We start from the raw sequence: 19,081 nt of genomic DNA, 5'->3' as shown, positions 1-19,081 counted from the left end.
TCCTTTACTTCTCCAGTTTTTCAGTGCAGTATGATTTTCACGAATCGGACTATATTATAGTTTCTTTTTCGATATTTTCCTTAATTGTTTCTAATATAATACTCATGGATCGGTTTGGCACATTCACAAGGAAACATTCATTTCTTTGACGACAAACTCCACCAAAGATCCACTGTTGTGTTAGAATCCGTCCCGCGCTGTTTTTGTGCTTCGAGAACATACTTTCACCCACTTTGACGATCATACCAGGTCTTCCAATTTTCCGTTGTTGATGTTTAAGCAAAAAATCAACACAAACCTCTCGCTCTCCACAACTCTTCCGTGATTGAAATTCAGCTGCTTTTCACTTCATTTAACTAAAGTTAATTCTTCGCCTCAATCATAAGTTTCATGCACTTCAAGAAACTCGGTTTCGATGATGCAAACTATGTGCCTTTCCGGATACTTCTTTCACTGCGACAAGCTGAAAGGCTGCAGCGCCCTTCTGGGCAAATCCCAAATTTTCATTGGTTTTTTTTTTCAACCAATTTTGACGTATTAGGAAAAATACGTGACTCATGAGAAATGTCCACCACTTGGTTTTGAAAATGGTGGCGGTAAAAAGTTACCAGCAGAGATACGGCTTATGTTGTACCAGTTTCGGTGAGTCTATATCCTGCGCCAGCGAAATGAAAAAGTACCGAATTTTCACTTTTACTTTCAAACAATGATATTTATAAGCAACTAAATTTATAAGACAAACAGTCTTCTAACTTACTCTGCCGTGCCATCTGGCTAATACATGAGCAGTGATTTCAAGTCATTAAAAATATCGAAAATAATCTTAGCAAAAAAACTGCTTTTAGAAGTGAGCACTATCTGCTAAATTTAAATAAATTCCAGATGATGATAATGCAATTGAATTTTTTATTAACTTTGCTCAAATAATTTTAATTTAAGTCAATAATATTGCACTAAAGCACTGTATTTTACTTCAAAATTAGCATTCGTAATCTTGTATTAATTTTTTTAAAGCCTTCTGTTCCCCATCTTAGCAATGATAACGAGAGGTAACGTGGATTTAATTTTCTCATTAATGCAGTAAATCTAAAATAGTCTTATACTTAATTTTTTTTTGTGTGTGTCTCAAATATTTCCTTTATTTGAATTTTGTTTCTATTAGCATCATCATTATTAGTCTTTAAAATTATCAATACGCGCACACACACACACACACAAAAAAAAAAATATATATATATATATATATATATATACGATATGAAAGCTTTCAGGTTTACACTAATTTCACAGGGTTTTTTTTTTACCGTTTTGTGTGTTACCTTTATATATTAAATATCATAATCTTCGCATTTAAACCATAAAATTCTGTTAAAGAGCAATATCGCAAAATAATTTTAAAATGAGTATATCTTTAGAATATCCGATACACAGTCTCGTTGGCTGGAGTTAAAATGCCCCCTCCCCGGTACAGTGTTGCCATTGCTCGGTTTGAAATCGTTGAGTTATTCAGAAAAAATATGTTTAAGTTTTAAAAAATGTGAAATAGATAATAAAACAAATTCCAGATTCCAAATTTGGGCTTCCAGATGCCCATGTTCGGGTGGAGGTTTATCTTTATGCAAAATTTGATGGTTCTAAGTACCGGGTACCATCGTTTTTTCACAATGCGAGAAACATACATACATTCATGCAGATTCTTGTTTATTTAATTTCTTTAAATATAATACAGGGCGATAATATTTGGCGCCAACAATCTGAAAAGTGATTCTCCGTATATAGTGAAACGCCACAAAATGCCATTTTGAGACGAACAGCAATTCTGGGCAAATAATTAAATTGCAAGCTAGTAAAATATAAATTTTCCTTCAGAAGTCTTTTTCTTAAATTTTATCTCTTCCTCCTTTTATTTTCTTTTAAATTTTATTTTTATATTCTTTTTCTTAAATTTAGAAAACATTTTGTGTAATTTAATTCGAGAAATAATTTTATAAAGTTATTTTAAATAGTTTATTATCAGTTCATTAATTGCCGTCAGATGGCGCCATATGTCAGAGAACGGAATAAGCAGATTTGTACTTACATGGAGACGATCAAGGAGGTGTTCGCAAAAGTAGAAACAAATTTCCGATGTTTGGTAATCTGTCTCTGCAATTTTACATCTTTTTGAAAATGAATTCATTATTAATGTTACTAATACAAATTTTTTCATAGTTTCAGTGACATTTGAAACTTTGAAAGGAGAGTTAGCGAAGTATCTTAGCTCTCTGCCGAAAGATGGCGGCACTAGACAATCATGACTGAAGCCAACTCGAGGGGGGGGGAGATTGAAATATTTTATATAAATAAAATTAAACGTTGTATAATAATCTAAGAGTATATATCGCAGTAAAAGTAGGCCGGTATGACGTTGCTCTGATCTACGCTGCCTCATTTTCTGTTTTGAAAGTCTTAACATGGACCGCATCATAGAATTTATTGCTACAGAAATCGCCAACCTAGAATGTATCGAAAAAGCTGATGGCTTGCTTTCTGAAAAGGATGCAAGTGATCTGAAGTTTTTCCGGCGACTTAAAATCTTCGTTGAAAGAGAGATCCACAACGAAAGAACATCAGCGTTACCCAAACCCAACATCCTTCCTGTTATACCACAAGGTAAACCTGTGCAAGGGTTTAAGCAGAACGTCAGACGAGCTTCAAGCCCGGCTAGATCTGATGAGGAAGCTTCAAAAAAGTATAAAGCTCTAGATGAAGACACCTCGGATTCAGATTCTGGACCAAGAGGAGACATTACGAAACGACCAAAAAAGCAGAAGAAGCCCGCTCTAACGGAGCCCGCTAATTCGTCAGTAGTAGAGACACCGGAGCAACCAGCTACGGAAACCATGGAAGTAGCCGAGGATCAACCGGCGGCCAATCAGGATATTCCAGCATCGAAACGTACCCCTCCGATCATTGTGAAGGACTTATCCTTTCACTTTATCAAGTTGCAAGGTATTTTGGCTGGTTATAATCTATCCCCATGTAAGGATTATCATGGGCAACAAATAAAGGGAGGATTTAAAATTCAGGCGTACAACCCGACAATTTATAAACAACTAGTGAAAGTTTTGAAAGATGAAAAAATATCCTTCCACTGCTTTGAACTCCCAAAGTTAGTGAAAATAGTAATCCGACATTTGCCATCATATGTGACCTGCGCCGAAATAGCGGAACAACTAATAGATCGTGGATACAAAATTGAACGAGTCGACCAGCTAAAGAGACGACGAGACGGAGAAATAATTAATTTGCCGTTATTTCTAGTCACGCTGGAAAAGAAAGAGAAAAGCAAAGAAATTTATCACGAAAAATTCATGCTCGGCATGAAGGTTGAAGTGGAGAGATATAAAGGAAGAGCAGGCCCCCTGCAGTGCTTCCGCTGTCAGGGCTTCCACCATGCTCAAAGTCACTGTAATCACGACGCTCGCTGTGTTAAATGCGGCGAAAAACATCAATCCTCTATGTGCACAAAATCCGAGGATACTCCTCCTAAGTGTGCCAATTGTAATGAAGTCGGGCACACTGCGAACTACAGAGGGTGCGTTAAGTTTCCCAAGCCTAAAGCTGCTGTGCAAAAATCTTACGCGGATAGATTTGTTACGAACAAATCATACTCAAGTGCACTCACTGCAGGACTGGCTCCCGAAAGTGTCACGGAAGCTAAGCAAGTGCTTCATGAACTGAAAACTTTCGTTGCACTTATTAAGGACTCGGGGTTACCCCTAGCACATGATAAAAACACAACTGAAGATGGCACCGAAGAGGCAGCCAAATAATGGACAATCAGCCCACAAGTGTTACCCCAATTAAACTCTGCATCTGGAATGCAAATGGACTTATACCAAATTTTTAGAATTTCAACATTTCATTCAAGAGCATGATGTGGACATTGCATTAGTTACAGAAACTCATGCACAAATGTGTCACCTGCTCAAAATTTCAAACTTTAGAGACTACAGATGTGAGAGGACTAGTCATCGTGGTGGTGGTGTATGTATATATGTTAAAAATATCTTTTCTTCATGTTTAATTAGTGTATCAAGAAACTTTAACATGGAAGTTGTCACCGTATGTGTAGTACTACCTACTTTCAACAAATTGTATTTTACTGCGTGCTACAATCCTCCTAATAATAAGCTTACAGATTTAATTTTAAATAACCTCTTACCTTCCAACTTACCTACAATTCTAGCTGGAGATTTGAACGCTAAAAATGTTGCTTGGAACTGCCGAAGTTCCAACTTAAATGGCAAAGTTTTACATAACTTTATTATCAATAATCCAGTTTCCATTTATGTGCCGGATGACTTCACCTATCGTCCGGAACGCATCGAATTTTCAGACATACTGGATATTGCACTTTCCACAACGACACTTCCTATGGTCTTAGACGTGAAAAATGAACTTTCCTCTGACCATCTTCCTGTACTGGCATATTTAGGAATCACAAAGACAATTAATGGAAAGTATCGCACCAAAGTTGATTGGACTCTTTTTCAAAACGTTTTAGTGACAAGCAATTTGGCTCTAGGTAATCTTAATGACACAAATGGCATCGATAAAGCAATCAGTAACGTAACGCAGTCCATCCAGGCGGCGATCACGGAGGCTACTGAACATCTCAGTGCTAAGGAAAATGCTTTTCGCCTCCCCCGGAGCACACGTGAAAAGATGCGGCAACGCAATAGGCTCCGCAAAGAATATCACCTGACATGGGACCCGCAAGTCAAAAGCGCGATTAATCGACTTGGCAAAGAAATTAAAAACGAAATTAATAACTTCAAAAATGAAATCTGGGCAGAAAAAATCTCTAATCTCAGATGGCTCTCTTTGGAAAATTGTCAAAAATTTTAAAAATACTTACGCAACGAACAGACCCATTATGCACAATGGAAAACCCAGCCATTACGAATGAAGAAAAAGCGAACTCCTTCGCTACACATCTAGAAGAACAATTCTCGCCTAACTTAACCCCTTGTGATGCAAAATTTGAACAAGATACTCTCATTAAAATTCAAGAATGGCTTAACTCCCCTACTGTTAATAACCTAATCCCGCTCACTACTCCGGCAGAAGTATCTACAATAATGAAGAAACTCAAGCCCAGAAAAGCTCCAGGAATTGATGGAATTACTAATCAATCTATTAAATTACTGCCTCTTAACTTCATCTGCAAAATCACCAGTATCTTTAATGCAGCACTGACTAACTGTTATTTTCCTACCGCATGGAAAACTGCAAAAATTGTCATGATCCCAAAACTGGAAAAAATCACACCCAGACCGATGGTTACATACCAATTAGCCTCCTGCCGGTCCTCAGTAAAATTTTCGAGCGCATCATACTCTCCAGAATCCAACACCACCTGGATGCACTTCCTCCAGAGCATTTCGGATTTAGAAGAAATCTCTCAACTACTAAACAACTGGTACGCATTATCGAATTCGCAGTCTCGACTCTGCATAACAGACAAAATGTGGCTATCCTCATGTTTCGCCTCATGTTGTGGCGAAAGCCTTCGACCGCGTCTGGCATGAGGGATTAATTATCAAACTAATGAGCTACAACTTTGAACCCGAACTACTTCGCATCCTTCACTCGTTCATCACTGAGAGGAACTTTAAAGTCTGTGTCAACGATGCTCTCTCCACTGAAAGGAAAATTAAAAGCGGCATCCCTCAAGGCAGTGTTTTGGGACCTGTAATGTATATTTTCTACGCTGCTGATTTTCCTAAAATTAGTTCTACCAACTCCATCCTTGCCTGCTATGCCGACGACACGGCTATTGCCGTGAAATCAGCTAAACTCAACCACGCCATCAAAGTCCTACAGAACTTCACCCCATCCATCGAAAACTGGTGTAGCAAATGGAAGATCAAAATTAATGCAAGTAAATTACAACTATTGCTCATCAGAAGAAGAAAACGAAACCGCCCTGTAAATAACAACCTTCTCCTGTTTAATGAAATTGTTCCCATAGTTCGCCAGGCCAAATACCTCGGGGTCACTATTAATGATAAGCTTACCTGGACACCGCACATTAACAATGTCAGGAATCAAGCCCTGAAAGTCATTAATTGTCTCCTACCCATCTTAGGAAAATACTCCAATCTTGATCTACGCAAGAAACGACTTATCTACTTGACTGCTGTGAGACCCATCCTCACATATGCATCTCCTGCATGGACTGCGGCAAAACCTGCCGACATTAATAAACTGCAAATTGTGCAAAATAAATTCTTGAGAATCGCTACAAACGCCCCTTACTATGTGAGGAACTCTGTGTTGCATAGTGATCTACGTATTGACACCTTAAAAGATTTCCTGCACAAGAGCAACGAAAACTTTTTTCAAAAAGCATTTAACTGCAGTCAGTTAAACTTTTTTCAAACCTTAAACTATGAAATCCTTGCAGAAGACCAATTTCTACGTCCGTTTGCTGCATTTTCATTAAATGCCGACGATAATCATCCTATTTAATCTCCCAAAACCAAACAGCATCCTTCGAAGCCACAGTTCGGGAGGGTGGCCCCTCACGTGACCTAGGACTTAGAAAATTTCTATCTCTGTTTTGGATCACTCAGTGCTACTGAAATGACTGCACATATCTGTACATATTTTACTGATTATTTTACTTTATTACCTTATTTTTATTCTATGCAATGTGTATATATTCCTCAATAAGCTATTTACAACTGCATATTTTGTGTCAACTGAGCACTACTGAGATTGATGAACTCTGTGCTAAGCCACGCCCAGTGCTCATAAATTTTGGACTTTGCAGCAATTTCACGAACTGTTGATGAAAAACTCTTGTGAAATCCATTGACTGGAACTCTTGCCCTTCAGAGAAAAATATGTTTTCATTATTTGAATGACAAATATTTTTAAAAAACAAGTTTTCTTAGCCATCACATGACATGGCTCCACTTTTGACTTTCTACGCTAATATTGTATATTTGTAAATACTCATATTTAACCAAGATTCAATTATGGAACTTCATTCTGAATAACTATATTTTATTTTTGACTTTCATCATTTCAACCTTTTTGCATATTTGTATCTGATTTGTATTTTACACCACCCCACGATGTTACACTCTTTAGTGGCAAAGTGCTACATTTTCCCTTATTTTCACATCTTGTCTCTGCGACACCTTTGTTCTGTTTTTAGTACTTCCAGGAACCCTTATTAAACGACAACTGGCAAAAAGCCTGCAATCCACGCAGGCTAAGTCCAGTATAACAGCGGAAAATGGAAAAAATAATAATCTTTGAAAAAGAATAATATGTGATATTATGATTCCTTAACTTTTTTTTTGAAATAATATTTCCGACTGTGATTTGTAGGTTTCTGAAGTGTAACCTGATATACAATTTCATTTTGTGCAAGGACTCTTCATTATTGCTTATTTTCTCGGTAGATAGATATGTACGCAAAAACAGGCGTTAAGCCAAAAAAATAGTGTTATTTATTTTGAATTAGAAAAATGCTATTTTTTTCATTTTAGCAGGAACGCGTGCTAAGCGTTCCTGCTAAAATGACAGTAAGAGTAATTAATTTGAAAGTTAATAGTATAGATGTGAATTTATTTCTGATTTTTTATAATATCTCATTTCCTTACTCTTTCTCCTTTAAGCATAAAAATTATTAAATATATATTTAAAACTGAAAGTTAAAAGCTGAAACAGATAATTTGAAATGATATTAGCTGGAAATAATTAGCAAATTTATGGCATGTTCGTTTGTGGTGCCATCTATCGAGGATATTTATTTATTTATTTATTTATTTATTTATTTTTTTACAGTATGATGATTGAATCTACTGTTTGAAATTTGCACCGAAATATTTGTTGTTCTCTTACTTAATCAACAAGACCGAAACTAAATTTAATGTACTCTTTCTGACAAGAAATTAATAAATTCAAAAATATTTTGGGGCTCTGTTTTAGTTCCACAGTTTTCAATATCTTCATGAACAGTGCAGGATTTACTTATAAGCTACACAAGCTATAGCTTAGGGTTCCCCCAAACCCCCAAAATTAAAATATAGTATAACAGACTTATAAAGGGCACCATATCTCAAACAGCCTAAGGCATTATCAAGTCTGAATCCGGCTATGTTCATCAATTATCTACATAAACTTGGTATAAACTAATCAGCTATCAGCATAGAATCCCCCATCATAAACCATCAATTATAATGAAGGATTAGTTTCCTCTTTACATGGTGATCAAAAAGTGATCCGTGTGATTGGCGGTTTTATATTGTGTGAGAGAGCAGAAAAATTGTACTAAACAACTGTTCTTCCAAAATGCTTAGAATGTATGATACGACCTTATAAGGTATCTCTGCCGCCTTCTTAGCATGCCTTCGTGGTGTAGTGGTCAGCACGCTCGACGCGAATTCGAGAGATCTGTGGTTCAAGTTCCGGCGAGGGATTTGCTAATTTTTCATCTCTCCTGCTTCCAAAAGAACCTAATCCCTCTACGACTTTTACATGCAAAAATACATAAATATATATTTATATTGAATAAAATTCTATCTATTATGAAATAATTTTAACAGCTTCTAAAGTCACCAGCCATAAGCATTGTCATCTACGTAGCTATCTGTTATTGCAAATTTGTATGTATTAAACTCAATAAAAATTGCGTTTCAGTAGAATTTTTTTTAATGGTTTATGTTTACAAATAGAAAACATTTCAGACATCTAATACTGGTCTCATGCTTAGTCCGTAATAGTAATAAAGCATCTTTCAGTTTAGTTCTATAAAACAGATTGAGTTCTATGAAACAGAGAATATGAAACAGAGAATGAATGTTAATTATAAAGTGAAAATTAACTTCAACGCAAAGGACTACTGTGGTTTTTAATATGGGATGCAAAATTAAATGAAAATGAGCAATGTTATTAAGCTATTATTGAAACTATCGATGACGCAAACTGATAAAAAATGAGTACAATACAACTCCAATCATCTGAATTCCGACTATCAAAATAGCTGATTATCCGAACCGCTTTCAGAATTTCATAATTTTTCAGAATCATCTGAAGAAAAGAAGCTCAAGAAAAGGAAAAAGAAGACAGGAGAAGATGAGGATCCCGTGTCACTCGAGTAATTAAGAAACATTCTTTTGAAAATTCCTGGATCTTCCGAAGTTAGTGCTGAGGATACAGCAGAAATGATGGTATGTGATTCAGCATATTCAGGGTTTCAAATTCTAAATAATGATGAACTTATAGAAAGTGTGAGAGAAGAAAGTGTCGAGGAAAAAGATGACCTTAATGTCGAAGTTGAAGCAGACACGAGATCGGCTTGGAAACTGCATTAAAGTTGTTGACTTGGCTGTCGAAAACGGAAGACAGTCAAACAGCTTATCACTTAGTCAAACAGCTTATTAGCTTTGACTGAAATGTTCAGCAAGCAATGACTTTCAGCACTTGTACCTACGGTACAGTACGCTATGCAACATGCACGTAAAAGTGTTGCCTTTTCATTTTAATTAATTAAAACCTCTTTTTTAAAAAAATATTTTTCTCCCATTTTCAACGTGCAGTAATTAATTAAAGTGTACGTAGACCCATTCTTCGGAAAAAATCCGATTATATGAATTTTCGATTATTCAAATGGGGTCTAGTCCCAAATTGATTCGGATAATTGGAGTTCTACTGTACTATCCTATATTTCTGGGTAGAAATTACTTTTGTTACTAAAGTTTGTGGAAACAACAGAAAGAAAGGCTGCTTTGGGAAAAATACCTCTTCATGTCACAATACTCTCAAATATATTTTTTGAACAGATATTAAAGTGTCCATTTTGAACTCGTCTCACAGAGTCTAAATCAGCGTTTCCCAACCTTTTTTCGCCAAGGCACACTTGTCGCGGGGAAAAAAATCACGAGGCACACCACCATTAGAAAATGTTAAAAAATTAACTCTGTGCCTATATTGACTATAATAAAGTAATTCTTTTGAATAGGAATCAAATAAGCACAAAGAAAGTATTTTACAATTACTTTATTATGAAATATTAAGTAAACAGAATAGTGAAAAATTATAAAATACTTTCAGTGCGAAACCTGGGCCTGTTTGGCTGAACACAAAGCTGATATTCTGGCTGGAATCGAAGAAAGACACACACGTAGCTCTTCGTCAACAGTTCTCAGTCTCTCTCTGTATTTGGTTTTCATAGCAATCATGCTTGAAAAGCTAATCTCACACAGATACGTAGTGGAAAAAGGGAGCAATGTCAAAATAGCTTTGTTTGCCAGAAGGGGGAACTCCTTGGCAGTATCCAACCAAAAACTGTCCAAAGGTAGATCAGCAAATCTTAGCTTGCAACCACGATTTTGTCTCAGTTCAATTAGTTCCTCCTACTCCTGTAAAGTCATTTCCTTTCCAACAACTGATGCTGAGCTATAAGGGTCCCTAACCCAGTCAAGGCATTCAGTGGAGACTGAAAAGAAATAAAATGACAACTTCTCCTCAAGAGTTTTTAAATGCTTAACTATTATCTCACACAGTGCAGCAGTGTGAACACCTTGCCATTGCATGGTGAGTGTGAACATTTCAAGATTGCCACTTTCCACGTGTTGATGCCAGAGTTGCACCTTTGAACGGAATCCATTTATTTTATCTGTACTTGTAAGCAGGTTTTCATTTCGGCCTTGCATTCGGGTGTTCAATTCATTCAGATGAGGAAATATATCTGCCAGGTATGCCAGCCTTGCACACCACTTATCACTTGCAAGCTGCTTTGCGTAATCTGACCCCTCATTTGTCAGAAACACTTTAAGTTCCTCCCGCAGCTCATACACACGAACCAAGACCTTGCCACGCGACAACCACCGGACCTCCGTATGAAACAGCAAGGTTTTATGCTTTGCTCCCATCTCCTCACACAAAGCTGCAAATATGCGACTTTTCATGGGTCGTGACTTTACAATGTTTACCATGCGCACAACATCAACCAACACATGAACTAAGGCCGATGGTAAAGTATTGGCTACGAGGGCCTCGCGGTGTAAAAAACAATGCGTAATAATCACATCTGGATTTCTTTCCTTCACTCTGCTTACAAAGCCTTTGGTGCGCCCGACCATGGCTGCAGCTCCATCGGTGCAGACACTTGTGCAGTTTTCCCACTTAAGTCCTCCTTGTTCAAGGTATTCTGATGTGACCCGAAAAATTTCTTCTCCTGTTGTTTTTTCTGGCAATACCTTGCAAAAAAAAGTTTTCTCTAATTGCATCACCATCAACAAAACGCACGTTAGCTAAGAGTTGAGCATGTCCACTGATATCAGTAAACTCGTCAAGTTGCAATGCAAATTTCTCACTGATACGGATCTTTTCCAAAACCACACTTTCGATGTCTGCAGACATGTCATTAATACGTCTGTAAATTGTGTTGTTTGAGAGAGGGACTTTGGCTATTTCCTTTGCTGCTTCAGGTCCGAGCATCTCCTCTACAATAGCTTTGCAGGCAGGAAGTATTAATGTCTCTGCCACAGTGTGCGACTTTTTTGTCTTGGCTATAAGTTCAGCAACCTGATAGCTAGCTTTAAGAGCTCTTTCATTTACCTTTGTTGTTTTTCTCATAAAAGTTGCCTGTTTCTCCATGTTGTCACGCAGGCGAACAAAATAGTCCACATTCTTGTTTTGAAGCAAAGGGTGTTTCGTTTGGAGATGGCGTTTAAGTTTGCTTGGGATGGCGTTTAAGTTAGCTAGCTTTTCACCACACACCACGCACAGTGGAGTTGGTTTGTGTTCATCTCCAGTGAAAGTAAATCCAACTGAAATATAGCTTTCGCTATATTGCCTTGCGCCAGAGAATTTAACCATCTTTGCTTTCTTTTGACCCCCACTCATACTCGGGCTCTCATCTGGCTCCAGATTTTGTTCAGAGTCCAGTTCTTTCCTTTTCAAAAACTTGTCCATCACTGCAGTATCAGTGTCTCTCTCCTCACAGCAGCCGTTGTCTCTCTGACACTGTGTGAGGCGTCTGCCTGCGTCTCATGGGGGCGGGGACACGGCGGACACTTGTCAAGATTGGCAGGGGGAGGAGTTATAGCACTGCACAGCGCCGTGACCACCTATGACACTGGCGGGGGGAGTGACGGGAGGAGTTATAGCGGGCGAACAGCACCGTGACACCCAGACCCGGCGGCACACCACGGTGCTTCAGACGGCACACTGGTGTGCCGCGGAACAGCGGTTGGGAACCGCTGGTCTAAATTATACAACCAATTAATTATTTGCACTTTCGGCGATATATACAGCTAGATTGGTTAGGCAATTTTAAATTCGGCTCATACACGGGTTTTTAATTTCGGTTACATTTTTGCAGCAACATTTCCTGTCTCGGCTATTTTCGGAAACCTATGATATTTTAAATTCTAACAGGACGATAATTTCCTTCAGTAAAAAGAACTGATGAGTGGACTAAGGCTGACAGTAGACTACGCTTCTAGAAGAAACGCTGGGAATGGGACCCAGCACGTTTTGAGTATACTGCTGCAACCAGGAAAGATAAAATAATTAATGAGAATTTTTTTTTTACTTCCTTGTTCGAAGTAAAGGATGTATTGTAATCGCGAAGAATTCCAGGTACCATATTTCAACGAAAATATCCATTTTGACCGATATCGAATGCAATATAACGATGTTTTTGCGTGTCATCAATACGTAAGGACAGAATAAAGGATTCGTTTTCCCCAAACGAATTGTAAAACTGATTTTAAATCGATTCACAAGATATTTTTTCGTGGCGTCTGTACGTACGTACGTATCTCGCATAACTCAAAAACGAGTAGCCTTAGAACGTTGAAATTTTGTATCTGGCAGCGGTGCGCAAACTAGGATCGCGACCCCTCTGGGGGTCGCCAAATTTTTATGAAATGCATTATGCCTGCATGCTGCATACCATAGTGTACATATAAAGAGTGAGGTTCTGCGTGTGTGCTAAAATCTTGGTAATTATACCACTTGTGTTTGTGAAAATGTGATTCTTCCATGGATTACTAGTTCCGGTTGCGATATTTGTGGTGTTTCTCTGCGAAGAAGGGAAATCTCCGAGGATAGGAAGACTTTTAAAATTGTTGCTGTCCGCCGCCTTCATTTGCATATCCTGAGTAAGCATTGTCTCTCAAGGCTTTTATATACTGTGCTAATAACTTTTGAGTACAAAATAGGATTTTATATCTGTTTCTCTACCTATTTTTTGAAAATTGTGATTTTGGTACATGTATGAAAAATGTTATATGCATTTGTAATTCTGAGTAAGCGTTAGGCTTAGTGTGGCGGATAAATGTTGACACCACGAATTTGGCGCACCATCAGCAGAAGTCTTTCTGCCCTCTGAAAGGGGGCAAGATCGAAAATTTTGATGCACCGAATTTGAAGTCTTTCTGCTCGTTGATCGATTTGTTTAATTTCCGTCAGATAATTCAAATTTCTGCTTAAAAAATTATTTTGGAACCATTTAAAACACAAAGTGAGATGGTTCGTCCAAAAAATAAAGAGCCTAAGGGGCAACGCCCCGACAATGAGACGCAGTCGGCCAGTGCTCCAATAATAGATAAGACACAGAAACAGAGCAGTACACGACAGCTAGACGTTGATATAACTTTGGTAGATGCCAGTACAGAGTATCAAGAGGCTTCCGAGTGCTATACTAATCTAATTGGATATTTAAATAGAGACGACATTTCCACAAAAGCAAACAAAAAGATACGAGGTTTCTTTGACCATATGTTAAGAATAGTCTCGAAGCAGAGTTACAAAATTGCCAATTTGGAAGGACAAATTGAACAAACTAAGAATATAGAGACATACATCCAAGGAATAGTCGCCACTCAAAAGCTGTCTTTTGCAGAAGTTGCAAGATCTCGACGGCCATCCAGAAGTAGTTCTAGATCTAGACGATCACAATCAAGATCACGGCAAGAGACAGAGCATGTATTACTAGTCTATCCTAAGACTGAGGGTAGTACATCCGACGAGGTAAAGGAGAAGCTGGTGAAGTACATAGATCCAGGAAAACTCAAAGTAGGCGTCAAGAATATAAAGAGAGTCAACAAAGGAGGGCTCCTAGTAGAAGTTACGAAAAAGGAAGAAGTGGCAAAACTTGAAGAGGCCATAAATGAAAATCGGAAGCTGAAGGACGTAGTGGAGACGAAACATCCACAAAAAAGAAACCCCAGAATAATAGTCTACAATGTCATCGAGAACATTAATAAAGACGAGATAGTAAACTTCATTAAAATACAGAACACCGACCTAGCAGAAAGTGAAATAGAGATTCTGTTCGCCATGAAGGCCCGCTTTGGACAGCACTGGGTTCTATCCATAGACCCAGTAGCTTTCAAGATCCTTATGAAAACGAAGAAGTTGAACATACAATGGTCAAGATATAACGTAAGGGAGTTTATAAAGGTTTCGCAATGTGTCAAATGCCTTGGGTATAACCACCCAGCAAAATATTGCAAGGAAGATAAAGTCTGTGCCGGATGCGGCTCCACACACCACGAGAAGACCAACTGTGACCAAAAAGCAGTCAGCTGTGTCAACTGCACAAAGGTGAATAAACGATATAATACAGGCCTCGATGCCCAACATGATAGCCGAGATAAGAAATGCCCATGCTACCTAAAAGAGCTCGAAAGATTAAAACAACGAACAAATTATGGATAGTATCCAAATAATTCAGATTAATCTTAAGCACTCCAGGAGTGCAACAGAAAACTTAAAGATAAATTTTGAACAAAACGACAAACTCAAAGTAGCATGTATCCAGGAACCGTACACAGTACAGAACAAACTGTACGGATTCCCCATAAAATATAGGAAGTTCTACTCTCGAACAGACGCAATAACTGCAGTGATTATAGCGGACTCAAATCTCCCAGTTCTGGAACTTTTAAGCTCTCCGGAGATTATAGCGCTTGCAATAGGCAGTGACTCAAGATTTATACTAATCACGGTATACTGTCCTCCATCGCGAGATATTGCACCAATCCTGACAACCCTAGAAAGGTTTATGCAGGACAATAACAACATGACTACAATAATTACCGGAGATTTCAATGCCAAAAGTCCCCTATGGGGCTCACATAATACGGACACACGAGGCCTCAAAGTATGCGAATTCATTGCCAGCACTGGACTATCGATAGTCAATGAAATAGGGGATACGCCAACCTTCGCAGGAGTAAGTGGTAACAGCTGGATTGACCTCACACTTATCATAAGTAGAGACAGAATCCGGATCGATAATTGGAAGGTAACGGACGAAGCAAGCAATAGCGATCATAATAATATCTATTTTGACGTCTCCAGCATTCATTACCCAACATGGAGAAGATCGAAAATCAATGTACGACATACCGACTGGCTAAGTTTCAAAAGGTATATCTCAAAATCTTTAGCAGACCCTAGAAATCTGACAACTATCGAAGAAATCGATAAATATGTAAGAGAAGTTACCACTAGTCTTCACGAGATCTATCAAAGAACAGTTCTCTCACATAACTCGAAACCAAGATCGCGCACCTGTCCATGGTGGACAAAAGATCTCACTATTCTCAGGAAAAAGGTCAGAGCAACAAGGAAAAGATTCCAAAAAACAACTGGAGAGGAAAGGACCCATAACAGGCTGCTTTACCAGAGGGTACGTGCACAGTACCGGCAAAAGATGTATAAAGAAAAGAAAAAAGCATGGGACATGACATGGAACAAAATCACTGTTAGCTCTCCGTTCGGAACATACTTCGATCTAGCTAAAGGGAAGAGCATGGATCCATTACGGATAGGTTCAGTTCAAAAAGAAGATGGCACAATGACGAGCACAATTGAGGATACAATTAGAGAAATCATGAGGTTCCATTTTCCAGAAGACGACCCCAACGAGGACTCTACATACCATGCAGATATTCGTTCCCAATCAACCGAGATTCCAAACTCGGAAAACGATCAGCCGTTCACACTCGAAGAAATGCAACGTACGATAAACTCAACACGCCGAGGTAAAGCTCCTGGGCTGGATGGCCTCACGATTGAAACCATTGAAGAGCTTAGGCTCGCGGACGACAAACAAATTCTAGCACTCTTTAACAAGTGCCTTGAATTAGGTTATTTTCCAAAGGAATGGAAAAACGCAGAGCTAGTATTGTTCCAGAAAGAGGGAAAAACAAAGTCCATGCTCGGTTCTTACAGACCTATCTGCTTACTCTCAGCGTGGGGCAAGGTCCTTGACAAGATGCTTACGCAGAGATTAACGTATTACCTGGTCAAAAACAAACTACTAAACCCCGCCCAATTCGGGTTTACTAAAGGGCGGAGCACCACCGACGCCCTCAACCGTGTTCAAGACATCATCTTAAATAACAGACAAAATAACCTCCATACGTGTATAATATCGCTTGACGTAGCTTCCGCATTCAATAAACTATGGTGGCCAGCGCTCAAAACAAAACTAAAAGACCTGCGATGTCCAAAGAATCTTTACCAACTGATCGCAAGCTACCTCACAGAACGTCAAGTGACCTACAAAAGAGACGGCTTAAATATCACGATGAATTACCACAAAGGAGCCCCACAGGGGTCTAATATCGGACCCATCTTGTGGAACATAATTGCAGACTCAGCGCTGAACATCAACTTTGGAGACAATGCCAGGATACAAGCTTACGCCGACGATATTATACTCATAATAGACGGAGGCAATAGGACAACAATAGAGCGTAAAGCAGACGCAGCACTCAAATTGCTTGCAAAATGGAGTCAAGACAACAAACTGTGTTTCAGTATTGAAAAGACACAGATGATAGTCTTTCCAAAAAGTTCAAAAATAGACGCGAATCCACCACGCATAAAGTGGGAAGGGCATCCATTGCGACGCCAGAATACCATTAAATACCTCGGATTCACGCTTGATAAGAAGCTCACGTGGGTATCACATCTTACGGAAGTCCGAGATAAGACGCATCGAATCATCAATAAACTAAACAGGACAATCACAGACAAGTGGAGCCAAAAGGGGCGCCTGTTAAAACATCTATACCTTAATGCAATTGAACGCATGATCCTCTACGGCTGCCCAGTCTGGATGAATGGCACAGCAAGAATATGTCAAAAACTACATCAAATACAGCGAGTAATCCTGTTAAAAATCACCAGTGCGTATAGCACCACATCAACCGCAGCACTTCAGGTCTTAGCTGGCACGCTCCCACTCGACCTAAAAGCAGAATTAGAAAGATCAATCTATCGACTTCTACATTACAAAGAGGACCTCACACTAAAAAAGATTTACATCTATCATATGCCAGCATAGAAAGCTTCCAAGATTCCCCTAACTTACACCCAGGAGATCTACCCATCCTTTCCTGGTGCAAATCGCCACCCTCAGGACAACAAAGAGAGATTTTTTCTGACGGTTCAAAAATTTCAGGACGAGTAGGGGCAGCGTTCACGGTCTTTTCGAACAATGAAGAAATTTATCAAGCACAATTCCGTCTAAGCGATCATGCTTCAGTCTTCCAAGCCGAGTCCCTAGCACTCAAAGAAGCAGCACTATGGTTAGGTACACAACCAGCAGCTCACACTTCATTCTTCACAGATAGCATGAGCGTTCTGAATGCGCTGAATTCCTTTCCTCCAAAACATCCGCACACGGCAGCCCTTAGAGAGATCTTCTTGACGTTAGGCTCTTCCATACCTTTAAAGATCAACTGGATAAAAGGACATACCGGGCAGAAAGGCAACGAACGAGCGGACGCACTTCATTACCTGTTCTCCTGCCCTCTGACAGAGCACCTTCGACAGCAATTCTTTCCTTCCGACTACATCACATATCCTGTGAATAGACTGTTCACGGACTATTACTGCAACAAGGGCATCTTAGAGATAATGAAGCAAGTGAATGAAAATAATTATATCCAAGAAACTACAGATTAAAGTAAAATGTAGAAAGGCGGCCTAACCGTCAGATTGCTAGCAATGAATAGGATAACTTCCTAACCCTGTAGTGCCATTAACTCAGTTTGGCGGAACAGGTTAAGTAAAGTGACCATATAAAGAGTGAAGCGCCGTCACTCACTGTTTAATTGCAATTTCATGCTGTCCGCTCTTTCTTTGACCGTGAAAGTATGAAGACGCAAGTTTTTCACTCCGGTAGATAGCGCCCTCTTCGCGGTAATTCGCCAGTTTTACTGAAAAACGCCTATTTGACTAGACGTTAACCGCAGGGAAAGGGGAAAAATTCGCTTCTGTGATCAGCCAATAAGATGGCGAGGTACGCGGTGTATCTGATAGTCAGAGTGAAGACGTGAAGTGTTCGCATGAAGTTGTAGCATGTAGCAGTTGTTCATTCATTCATTACAAATTATGCCGAAATATTGCATTTGATGCAACGTGTCCGGCTCATGACAAGTATGCCCGAGGGGCACATGACATAAAAGTGTCTGGACCGAGTGATAGGAGGCAATAGGAAATGAGAGAAAGAGCGGGTGACCACTGGACGCCACAAGCAGAGAATCGAACTTAAAGCCCAAGACCAGGAGAGGCAGCAAGGTGTGGAGTGTCAGAGTTAAAGTTGTTCATGATAGGTATGCTAAGAAAAAACATGATATATTTGCAAATACAATTTTATTGCAATTGTTTTAGTTTATCCTCGAGTTTTATCATGTGACGTTGTGTAATTATGATTTTATATATTTTTATCGGGCTTTGCTATCAGGCTTGCTTTTTGTTATCAGGTATGCACTATCATTAGAGAAAGATCTAGTTAATTGTGTTCTAGTGTTAATTTTATTGAATTTCTCGAAAAAAAACTATAAAATTTTATATATTATTTGTTTTAGTTTAAATAATTTAACCCCTATCTTCATAATGGATAAATGGGTAGTACGTACACCAGGTACATATTCAGCTAACAAACGAACAAATGCTGACGAGGAGTCGTAAAATACTGAACTAAATGCCCGATCTAAGAAAAAAAAAAGAAAATACAATGAGGAATTTATTAAGTACGGTTTTA

The 19,081-nt window shown here is 38.8% G+C and overlaps 1 protein-coding gene across 1 annotated transcript; it reads right to left on the bottom strand.

The window, feature by feature from the left end:
* Positions 1-6,728: 6,728 nt before the first annotated feature.
* Positions 6,729-11,982, bottom strand: LOC146997151 (zinc finger BED domain-containing protein 5-like). The gene is made up of 4 exons (XM_085817822.1): positions 11,314-11,982; positions 10,565-11,264; positions 10,423-10,501; positions 6,729-6,882 (listed from the first exon to the last, which is right to left on the bottom strand). Exons 1-4 carry the CDS (start codon positions 11,980-11,982, stop codon positions 6,729-6,731), a joined length of 1,602 nt encoding a protein of 533 aa, XP_085673948.1.
* Positions 11,983-19,081: the final 7,099 nt, after the last annotated feature.

Source organism: Stegodyphus dumicola, chromosome 5 (genome assembly GCF_044657685.1).
Source record: "Stegodyphus dumicola isolate Sdum_Otavi_A_Nest chromosome 5, ASM4465768v1".
Taxonomy (NCBI): Eukaryota; Metazoa; Arthropoda; class Arachnida; order Araneae; family Eresidae; genus Stegodyphus; species Stegodyphus dumicola.
This window is presented reverse-complemented; position numbering and strand designations above follow the sequence as displayed.